Here is a 12,387-nt window from a genome sequence, read left to right on the forward strand (position 1 = left end):
TCAGAACTTGTCTGATGCTTATGTGGAGCGATTGAATGGTGGCCCTGTCTGATGAATCACGTTTGTTTTGACATTATGTGGATAGACAGGTGTCTGTGGGTCACAAGTACCCCTGGAAGAGACAGCACCAGGATGCACAATGGGAAGAAGGTAACCCAGTGAAGACCGTGTGACGCTCTGAGAAGAGTTCTGCTGGAAAACCTTAGGTCGTACCATTGTTGTGGGTGTTATTTCTGACTCTCTCTTTCTTTAGACAGACGCTGGTCCCCTGCTGTGTGCCGGTTACGAAGATGGTTCCCTTATACTCTGGGACGTCTCCTATAGACGTCCTCTCAGCTGCCTGAAGGTCCATCCTGAGCCTGTCATGTGTCTGGACTTTGATGTTGGAAAGCAAAAAGGTATCTCTGGTTCCTCGGACAAAAACCTCTGCTCCTGGACACTTGACGGCCAGCAAAAACTTCAGGTTTGTATAAACGCATTGTAGGCATCCACTTTATAGTCTTTTTGCTTGTTTGATTGATTGAAAAGGAGCACGATTGTGAAAATGGTTCTACAGTGTATAAGATGTTTTTTTCGTAACATTGCCCTGCCCCTGCACCCTTAAAAAAAATGAAGATGATACTTTAGGGCAGTGGTGTATTGGTCACAGCCTTACACTGTATCTGGAAAGAAAATGTTTAAAAGAAAGGAGGAAAAAAAGAAAAAAAAATCCAGACTGATATACACGCCTGCTCTTGTTGTTCTTTCCATCGCCTTTTACACTTGAACGGACGGATTAGAAATATTTTCAAACCCTCTGGTATTATTTCTAGCATCATGCACACAGAAAAAAGAAAAAGAAAAACTATCTGCCCTAATACTGCGAAAGCACTTATTTAATATTTCTGAAAATAGAGCTGCACGGGAGGTTGGGTTTACTTTGCTGGCGCTGAGGGGGGGGAAGAGAAGTGAGCTGTGATTTAAAAGGCGATTTTTGGAAGCGAGCTCAGAGGGAGCTGGGAAAAAGAGTCAGCAGGGGCTTTTAAATTACGCCGAAGTGCAGCGCAGTGTGACGTCCAGACAGCCGCTGCGAACTCTTCCCACAGAAGTGTTTTTGTGTGGCTGCAGCGCCGGGGTATCTGACGGGTGGCTGCCTCTCTCTCTCTCTCTCTCTCTCTCTCTCTCTCTCTCTCACATGCACTGAAATTCTCTCATATTGTTTCACTGTACCCCTCTCTCTCTCTCTCTCTTTTTTCTCTCTCTCTTTTTTCTCTTCCACTGATAAACGGCCCGTGAGAGGTAATAAAAGCATCAAACCCGAACAGGCTGCAAACCGAACCCAAAACACATCTGCAATACAAACACAGCAGCAGTTCTCAGTGGGAGGCGGCAATAAAGGCTAAACGGGGCGAACTGGAACGAGGCCCTGAAGAGACGAATGCAAGTTCTATCATTTCGTCCTTAATGTTTAACACCAGTACAGGTGATCAGTTAAAATGTACGCCTGCGTTAACATGATGAATACCACAGCGTAGTCCAATTCTCGCTTCTGCTTAGTCAGGAGGTGTTGAATAATCATTTTCTTTGACAGTTTATATTAATGCATTATAATTTCTATGGTACACAGGCGTGTACACCGGATACGCCACATACGCGGATTTTAAAAGCACAATATTTTTAGGCGGGTGAGGTTTCTTTCCAGTGAAAAGATTATTAAGGAATGAGTTTTAAGTGTTAGTGCTTCATCACAGTTGGATGTAAAGTTTCTCAATAATATGTTAAGACAGATACAAGGGAAGTTCAAGTCAAACCGGGACTCGCGATGACATTTCTTGTGAATGAAGGCGTGAATATGATCGACATTTACAGGAGACTTCAAGAACAGTATGGTAATGAGACTCTTAGCCGCAGTAAAACATTTCAAACGTGCAAATGTTTCTTAAAAAGAGAGTGAATTACAATCCCGGCCGAGATGGCTCGGAGTAGCCGGGCAGTCGATTCTGTGAACATTCAGCGAGTGGAACTTCTTGCAGAAGAGACGCATCTGTCCGTGTAAACAGTACACATAATCATTCACCAACACCACTTGCACGTTAGAGGAACTCCGCTGGAAGTTATCGTCACATCCCCCGAACAGTCCTGACCTCGCTCCACAAGGAGTTCCTGGGAGGCCTGCGTTTCAGACGTGAATGAAGCAGTCAGTCCGATCACGGCTCTCGCAACCTGAGCAAACGATCTAACTTGACGGTGTCCAAGCACAAATGAAACACTGGGGTAAGTGCATCAGTGTAGCAGGGGATTATATAGAGAAATAAAGGGAGTTTTTAACTTTTGTAACCATAACAAAAATTCCCGCTTAGACTTGAACGCACTTCATAGAATAGCGCAGTGTTTTCTGATATAAAAGCATTAAAACGTTCCAGAGCATGCCGTTGTTATGAAAAGAATGAACTTCAGGGTGGTGACAGGGACTCGGCTTCTTTCCAACAGTAAATGTTTAATGCCTTACGTAATATTAGAACTGTAGTGAACATGCTGTTCAGTTATTGTTATTTTTACCTGATATGATGACATCAACTTATGATGAATTACAGTTGAAAGCAGCCTGAATTCTATCATGACTTATTATTACATCTTAGTACCATGATTTATATAATGGCACCCGTGAAAGCAACTTAATTAGTAAAATGATCTAAAAAACTTTAAAAAAAAAAAAAATACTAAAATCAGGCCATGAGTGTGACTGCAAGAGTGTTGATATTCATTTATTCCTGTTAGAAAATATAAACCCTGTTTACTTTTACAAAAACTGTCTTTACCAGGTGCTACATAATATATAATGTTAGATCTATTGTTTAATTAACTGAAAACTCTTCAGTTAATAAACAAAATAAACGAAAGTAATAAATAATAAAATATAAAACTTAGTCTTGAAATAGTCACTAAAAGAAAACAGTGCACTTTTATCAGCTTTTTAATGTCTGAGATTTAGTATTTTAAGCCTAATATAGTTACATTATAGCACAATCATATGACCATAAAGAAATAGTTTGTTCAGTTACAGTCATTTTGAAAATAACAGAATAGAGGAAACTTCGTACGACTGAATAATTCATGTGTATTTGAACAGTCAGTAAATATTGACTTTCTCTTTTTTTCCCTCCCTTATTGACTTAAAACTGCTTCTGATAGAAGCCAGAAGTATGAGTTTGTGTGCGTGCGTGCGTGTGTGTGTAGTCTTTGTTGGAAGTGATGGACTGGGAAGCGGTTCTTATCGGAGGCAGATAAATAGCGATTCGACCTTTCAGCCTATGCACACTCCCTGTGGTGTTTAATGTCTGGAATAGAAAAAGGTTTCGAGTGTGTGTGTGTGTGTGTGTGTGTGTGTGTGTGTGTGTGTGTGTGTGTGTGTGTGTGTGAGAGAGAGAGAGAGACGGGGTTGACTAAGAGTAATGGCGCGTGCATATCACCTTGCCCATGTGCATGTGTGAATGCAGAGAATTTTGTGTGTGTGTCTGTGTCAGTGTGTCTGTGTTAGTGTGTAAGATAAGACGAGTAAATAAGCCATGTCCGTCTGTATGCTATTTAAGAGAGACTCTTAGATGCACCACCGTCACCCCCCTTAAATTGCCACATGGTCAGCCTAGATTTCTCAGAATGCGGCATGCTATTGACCCTTGACCCCAATCATATCAGCCCCCCCCCTTCTTTACCAGTCTCCAGATACACTAACTTTTATAACATGAGGCTGTTAGTTTTGTTGCTAAATAATAATAATAATAATAATAATAATAATAATAATAAAATTATTATTATTAGTGTCAGTAGTAAATAAATAAATAAATAAATACTTTTTTTTATTTTGTTTGCCTTATTAAAGAATTATTTACATAGTGTAAGTACTAGTTAAGTTTTATTGTTGTTGTAATAATAATAATAATAATAATAATTCCTTTTATATTCTGTCTATACTAATACATTTTTGTTAAAGTTTAATGTGATCACTATAAATGATCCTTATTATACTTTATTTATTTAAATTACAAAAAAACAATTTTGTTAAATAAGTTGAATGTTAAACTTCGAAATGCTTCATATATTAATATTAATATTAAAGATAAATACTGGATATTTTCACTGCTTAGACATAGTATTGTTTAATTTGGTGATATAAATAAATATCATTGAGTTTTCTTAAAATGTAGTACCTTTAAAGAATATTCGAGCATTCTTTTTTATTTTTGATCTTTTTGTTACTGATTTCATCATCAAAAAACACTATTGTTATTAATAATAATAATAATAATAATAAAGGTAACATACTAATAATTCATGTTAAGGCTAAATTTGTAGCATTATTATTAGGGTAATAAAATATTCTTACAGAAGTAAATAAAAATGTCCTAAGTACAACACACACACACACACACACACACTCGCACCTGTCATCAGTAGGAATAATCAGAATGAAGCTATTCTCATTAACACAGCTTGTTTTCTTTTTCTCACCGCTCTGACGTGCTCATGGTTTATAACGTGTCTGATCGGTGGTGTGTAAGAAGCTTGGATTTTGGCAGCCCAGGTGTCAGGATGCTTTAATCACAGGTTTCGCGGCAGCGTGTGCGGCAGTGCATTTCTGAATGAGCGGTGTGTGTTTCCCCCCTGCAGATGGACACGCTGCTTTCCGTCGAAGTGATGATGAGTTGTTTCAGTGTGTCAGTGTGAAGTCATCCAGCTGTGCCCAGACTCGGATAGTCCATTTTTTTTCCTCCCCAAACAAACCATCACACCTGTGCCAAGAATGCACTGTAGTGAGCATTTTTATTGGCTAACGCACGTTCGTGAAAACGTCTTGAGACTCGGCTGGGAATCGAAGGTTGAGACAGCTCCGGACTTGGAACTTTTGGCATGTGTGCGCGTGTGTGTGTGTGTGTGTGTGTGTTGCTAGAAAGAGATTAATATTACATACTTGTGTTAAACCCAGCTTGGAAAAAATACTTGGGCAACACTGTGACTGATGGCTCTTAAAGAGTGATGTATAAAAGAGTTGGAGCTTGGTTGCAGAAATTTTTCAGACATCAGAGTTATGTCTCCCAGGAGAAAGCCTTTTATTAATGAGAGCTAAACAGCTTTTATTAATGAGACACAATCTGTGATTTTTTTCCATCTTTGGAGGATGTAGTTGCTCTTGGATCCAACTATCTAGCAGTTATACACCACAATATGGACAAAACAAAAAGAATTCGAGGAAGAAACAAAGCTGAATTTCAGGCCAGGCTTAAATGCAGAACTCAAAGCGGGAATCGGTTGTGTATAAGAACGAGCTTTATAATAAACCCAAATCTGCAAAACGACCTCGTTAATGTGGAACACACTGCCTGATTGATCAGATTTCCAGATGAAGCGAAAGGTCTCGTCTAGCATAAGGAACCAATGTGTGATTATGCAACAGGATGTTGAGGTCGGGTCCCAGTGTGATGTAACCCATTGTATATACTCTACTGCAAGTGCATCTGCGTCACCTGTGTCTGTTTTTGAAGCACAGGTTGGGGATTAAAACAGTGCTAACACACCAGGTGTTGTCTGTGCAAGATAGTTGTTCAGGTTGAGTAATACTTGTTGTATGACCGTCCATTTGAGCACAAGTGTGGGTTAAAGACACCATTGCTGTCTTTGTGAGATCAGGGTAGGTCGCACACATCAGGTCTACTCATGTGCGGCATCAATCCAGGCATCATCACCATCGATTGCAGGTAAGCTAGGGAACATATTGAAGGGAACATATTACATAGTATGGGTCCAAGCATGGGGTCACAGATCACATGCATGCATATTGAGTACAAACATGAGGGGAGATAGAGGGAGAACTGTTCCTGTTTTAATTGAATGCAGGTTGAGAACTGACAAACAAAATGCAGATCAGGTCCCAACATGGGGATACACGGGGGTGTCAAATGGGTAGTGAATCAAGATATGAAAACTAATACCAACAAAATGCTGTAGATTAACTATCAAAACATGGAGCACGGATTGGCTTAACCTATTTAAGTTAAGCCTTTATTTGTCACATATACATTACAGCACAGTGAAATTCCTTCTTCGCATATCCCAGTGTAACTGGGGTCAAGGGCCTTGCTCAAGGGCCCAACAGTGGCAACTTGGTGGAGCTGGGGATCGAACCGCCAATCTTCTGATCAGTAACCCAGTGCTTTAACCCCCTGAGCCACCACTGGCCCTAAAATTTTTAATGTTTGTGGAGGGGCACACGATGAGTGGTGATTAAACAATGACAACGTGATGCTGATTTACTGTGCGATGACACAAATCAGGTAATGAGTCAGGGTACGTGAATCAGGTACCGGATTGGAGGAGCAAAAACAGTTACAGACACAAAAGAACTTAATTTCCAATTCCAATCCAAATGTTTAACCTCAAAAACTGAAAATGCTTTACATCAGATCAGAATCTCTATGTTTTGTGGAAAATGTTTTTGATTTTATAACTGTTTAGATCATTATGATGTCTTAAATCCAGCTGCATCGCTGATAAAATGGCGAGGGAAATGGGTGTTTACAGAGTGACATTAAATGAGAAATATCTCTCCATTTCCCCACCTTTCTGCAAGTCTTTCCTTTTTATATTTTATTTATTTTCCTGTGATCGTTTTATCATCCTGGTATGTTCTCTTAATGAACTGGATGTATTTCCCTGACACAAACTACGGGAAGGAAAACAAACACAGATAGGCACATTAACCCATCATTATCAGCGCAGTAATTCGGACCAGATGGACCGTTTAGGGCTAAGCATACCAGCTTTACCGTGGAACGATCCATCTCTCTCTCTCTCTCTCTCTTTCTCTCTCTCTCTCTCTCGTTCATGCACACCCGCTCTCCTCCTCCTCGTCTTGTCCGTGGGAGAAAGTTGCTCTTCTGATCTCGATGTTTCGCAATCCCTGATTGAGTTCCGTTCTAGATCAGGCCAGCCCCATGCTGTAGGAGCCCCTGTTACCAAGGTCAAGTTTCTTTAGATATTTTTGCATGGCAATTAAGGAGAACGGGAAATGTATTTATAACTAATGCCCATCTCTTATGATAACACCAACTTCTAAGCATTTCAGGTTAGTTTATTCGAAATCAAACCAATCTGTAAATGCTGGTAAAATTCCCCTATTGTGGTAATTGTTAACTCCCGTTATTAACTCTGGTAGTATTCATGTCTACAAATTGTTAATTGACTTACGTTCTTGATCAGGACATCCTGCTTGTGTAGCAACCCTGGCAACCAGGGTCTAAGTTTTTATTAAAAAGAAAGGAATATTTTATAGAAAGTAATACTTATGCATAGTAATAATAGTACCTTCTGAACATTTCCGCTTTTATGAATAAACAGGACTACTTAAGACGGTTAAAATAATTTTAAATATTAGAAGTGTATTAAGTTGTATCTTTAAATTGCTATAAAAGTTGACTTTGACTTCTAATTACTGAGGCCAGTTAAACCTTATCATTCTTCGAAGCAGGACACATTTAAAGAATTTGGGTAAGAATGTTAGTAGTAACATAATTCATTTAGAACGTGATTTGTATTATCTGTAGAATTTGTAGAAGCGCTTTTGTGGATTCCAGGTAGTTGCTAAGTACTAATACTGTCTTTGCCAATTCTGAACTTTTTTTTACAAATTGTATGTGAATGTATGTTAATTATTAAATGTTACACATAACCATAAACATGCTAAACATAGATTTCTAGAAATTTCTAGAAACATTAACCCTTATGCTAAGAACATTTAACTTTGCATAATCTTTGCAAGTGTTATTAGGTTAAAAAAAAAAACAATAGAAAAAAATGTGTTGCCTATATTTAAAAATGGATCTAAAAACTAATTGCTAGAAATGTATATTTTTTTAATCGTAGACCTCAGATCCTGAGTCTGTATTACCATTTATCTAGGTCGTAATTTATTACGTATATTATTTATACCCATGCATTAAAGTGATGTTTGCTAGCGTTCCTGACACACGGCGCTTTTGCCAGTGCATTCCTCTCCACTCTCGCTTTGGGAATACCTGGCCGCTTTATATCTTCCACATGCACGCCCGAATGGCTCTGATTTTGCGAGCAGAAGCACGAGCACGCTGACAAATCCTTCACTGTCTCCAAACGCAGACGAGTCCATCAGTCTCTCCGGACAACGCTTATGAAGTCGATTTTACGCTCGGCTGTTTGATTCCAGCATCCAGACCAGATGCTGCTCGATGAGACACAAAACACACACAGGGGCATGCAAGCACGAATGCACGTGTATACATTCATCAATATTTTCATTATAATTACATGCACCATGTACTTTTGTCTCAACACACACATGAATACCCTTATATATGTGTACACAAAAAAACATGCAGTATTGCTACGTGTGTATTTATTTACGCATGTTCTTAATATATGTACACAATTTGTGTTTCACTATCAATACACATACAGTGTATATATTTATGCACACAAATGCACATGCAGTATTGCTACACACACATACACACACACACACACACACACACACACACACACACACACACACACACACACACACACAAGTATTTACTTATCCAGTGTCTCTTGCCAAAGACTACAAACGCACACACATACATGTATATAATTAATACAGATCTACACCTTATAGTTGCACACATGGGTGTGCATGTGAAAAGGTCATCCTTAAACAGATGCATGCACTTGCATAGACAAAGACTTACGTCTGCTCACTCAATAACGTGCACACACGTGTAGAGCAGACGGCTTGTGACCATTTGTGCAGCACGTACCTTCGTGTCTTTGCACCAGAGAGCGAGTGAAGATAATGATCTCGCTGTAATACTTTACAATATGTCACTGTGCTGCCCATTACGAAGATTTATCAGGTCTCTGAGCCGCCGTAGATCACAGAGGCTCTGTAGATCGGTAACGTTTAGCAGGGGGCTGTTTCTACCCCTTATTTATTGGGTCCCCTACGACGCTGCCCACAGTTTTCACTGTCCAAAGCGACACCTAAAGAACTTAAAAATTAAAGCGTTCAGCTAAAAGAGCTTTACTTAAACTTTTGCACATTTTAACTTTTCACTCCAAACCAAATAGTCATAGGAGAAGCGTTACAAATGTTTAGCGGGCGATGAGGGAGTCGCTGGAGTCATCTACAGACTTCCCCTGCCAGAACGTTTTTTTTTGGGGGGGAAAGGAGTCTGTCATCACATCAGCTGATTGGTGGATCTGGCTATAGATCTTTGCTTTGTTCTCTTTTTTTTATTTTATACATATGACTTCACAGTAATTCGAATCTCTAAACAACAAGCTCATTTGTCTTACTTGTTTACTAGTCACAAAATTTAAATGGCAATTCATTCTTCTTCTTTCCCTGAGATGGAGCGTTGCTTGATTCGGTTAGATTTGTGTATGAACGCAAAGATTAAGAGTCTATTCCATAGGCTAGTTTGTGATAAATGAGTTGCTATTCTTGTATATATTCTAACAAGTTATGGGCTTATTAGACATTTGTTCAGGATGTAGGGTGCATCGTAAATTGAAAATGACAGCCATCAATAATTTCTTTAAGTTGTTTACCATCTAAAAGGGACACTAGCAAGACATAGACATAGCCTAAAGGTCTTGCTCAAATACCCAATGATTCTCTGGAGGTCCTAACAAACCACAAATCACGGTATACAAGTTTACTTCAAGCCTGCTCTTCTTATAAAATGCCTGTTGTTATGGTAATGGTTTGTAACTAGCCAAAACTTCCCAGCTAACCATGAGCTCCTTCCCTGTGGCTCCACAGATCCAGGACTCTGTGCCTTTGACCAATCCTGGAGTGTCCCATTTACAAATCCGTGGTGACGGTAAGATCCTAGCGGCGGCCAGCTGGGATGGAAGCGTGCGGATTTTCAGCTGGAAAAAGATGAAGCCACTTGCTGTCCTGCAGCATCACAAAGATATGCTTCACAGCGTGGCCTTCTCCAACCATCCGGAGCCTTCGAAACGTCTGATGGCGGCGGGTTCGAAGGATCAGCGAATCAGTCTCTGGTCTATTTACACGGAGAACTGAGTTACAGAATGAACCTTCTTCATTTCCTAAAATGCAAATGTTGTCCAATATGAATGTACAAAACAGTTTGATTACATTATAGCATATTAGCAGTATTCTTCCCCTTGAAAGATTCTTGCTAACTTGCATCACATTACAAGAAAAGTGGGTTTTGAACAGGCTTAAAAGTTTGCGCTTGGCACACAGATACACCCAAAGCTCGATGATGGATTTTATGACTCGGGTTCTTATGTATCCCTGTATTTCCAGCCAGAAAAATGAACAATCAATAATAATCAATTAAATAACTGAGACGTGAATGGAGTGAGTCTTTAAAAATACTTTCAGAAAACCCAGAGACCATATGCCTATTAATTCGAGCCATGTGTTCCAGCATGGCTCCCATGTCTTTGTGTTTATCTGTGGCTATTGAAGTTAGCACGAGTCTCCATCTGCTCCGAGCTCCAGGCCTGATTTAAATCCCAGAACACAGTGACTGAGCATCCTTCACCAAACACCATCAAACCCAAATGTTCGGTTGGTCTTGTCATACCTGTGTTTGAATGCTGAGAAACGTCTAGAATGTCCTTCGCCGTTCACACGGGTTCATTAAGCTTGGCAGTTCTTTCACTGAAATGCAGGCCAAGCCAACATGACATCTGAGTACTGTGTAGTGGAAAATGTTAGTGTTTTAATAAAGAATGTTGGGTTGATATGTGTAGCGGCCGAGAATACAGCATTACTGCTGAAACACTTCTACATCTTATGGCATCCTGAAATGAACAATCTCTTGTCAGGTAATTCATTAGCCGCTTTTACGAAGCTAAAAGCTCAAAAGGTCAAACGTTTTGTTTCAATTCATCAAGCATGGTCAACTTAATACCGCACAAACAAAAACTGGCTGTGTTTTAATCCGTTATATTGTCAGCCACAGAGCTGAACCGTTTTCCGTCTACACTGTTTGCTTTCCTGCTTCGATAGATTTGTATTTGCGCTCTCAAGTCGCACCTGAGCGGCTGCACATAATTCACAGCTTGTTTTCTTAGAAACCGGTGGCGAGCTTAAACGCTGCCCTGTGGAATGACCTTGCCTGCATTCATCACACCAAGTTAATCAGTAGCGCACAGACAGGCCTGTTTGTTAGCAAGATTCATTGGGCTTGCTTAGCCAAAGAAAAAATCTATTTAAGCAAGCAAATTAATTGTGACACTGATTGTGTTATTGTGTTTTATTACACTGAAATGTGTAGGTAAAGAGTGAGAGTGTGGTACATGTTAAGTCATCAGATTCTTTTTAATTTTATTTTAATAAATTTTGGTTTTTTTTTTTTTTTTTTAACTTTCGTGTGCTGTTCTTTCAAAAATTAAGCAAGACAAATAAAGGTACCACATGGTATTTTTCATTGTTGCTAAAGTGGTACATTTGTACCGTTTTCTAGGAATTTGTTTGGGTGTGTCTTAAATTGGCTTTTACTCAAGCTCTTTTACCGCATTACACAAGGGTTCTTGAGAATGAACTTAATTGTCCCAAGTTAAAATTATTGGTGTTGTTTTGCTCACTTGACTCTGTGACATTGCATGCTTTAATCGCCTGAGAATTGGCAATGCATTACCTGAAACTGGTACAATTTACTGACAATTACTTATGACCTATGATGATAACTTTTTTATACAACCTGTGGTAAACTCGTGCCAAACAGTTATGAACTTTCTACATGCACTATATGGACAAAAGTATTTGGCCAAACTTGTTAATTATTGAATTCAGAGGTTTCAATCAGGCCCCTTATATCCAGTGAAGGGTAATCTTAATACTTCAGCATACCAAGACATTTTGGACAAGGCTACGCTTCCAACTTTGTGCCAGCAGTTTGGAGAAGGTTTTTTTCTATTCCAACATGACTGTGATAGAGCCTTGTGACCTCAACCCCATCTAGCACCTTTGGATTGAACTGGAATGAAGATTGCGAGCCAGGCCTTCTCCTCCAACATCAGTGCCTTATCACATAAATGCCCTACAGAATGAATTCCTGCAAAAACACACCAAAATCTTGTGGACAGCCTTCCAAGTAGAGTGGAAGCTGTCTTAGATACAAAAGGGGGACCAACTCCATATTGAAATATATGTATTTGAGTGTATTTACTATGAATTGTTAAACTGTCACAGCATTAGAGCATACTATTTAATATTTTAATGTACAGCGATTTTAGTGAAATTGTGTCATCCTGTATGAGAGGTTTTTAGAAGAGTAATGAAAGCTGGCCAAGTTAGCACTAAACACAGAATTCTGTTATATTTTTGATTCATTGTAATGAGCAAGGATGTATCAT

The 12,387-nt window shown here is 39.3% G+C and overlaps 1 protein-coding gene across 3 annotated transcripts in view; it reads left to right on the forward strand.

The window, feature by feature from the left end:
- gnb1l (guanine nucleotide binding protein (G protein), beta polypeptide 1-like) overlaps positions 1 to 11,388 on the forward strand; it is a 35,971-nt gene extending 24,583 nt beyond the window's left edge. For all 3 annotated transcript variants that reach the window (XM_053481385.1, XM_053481386.1, XM_053481384.1), the window contains 2 exons: positions 254 to 463; positions 9,812 to 11,388. In XM_053481385.1, coding sequence (XP_053337360.1) covers positions 254 to 463; positions 9,812 to 10,078 — 477 coding nt within the window. In that variant the 3' untranslated portion in view covers positions 10,079 to 11,388. The remainder of the gene's footprint in view (positions 1 to 253; positions 464 to 9,811) is intronic.
- Positions 11,389 to 12,387: the final 999 nt, after the last annotated feature.

The sequence above is a fragment of the Clarias gariepinus genome, chromosome 21 (genome assembly GCF_024256425.1).
Source record: "Clarias gariepinus isolate MV-2021 ecotype Netherlands chromosome 21, CGAR_prim_01v2, whole genome shotgun sequence".
In the NCBI taxonomy this organism is placed as follows: Eukaryota; Metazoa; Chordata; class Actinopteri; order Siluriformes; family Clariidae; genus Clarias; species Clarias gariepinus.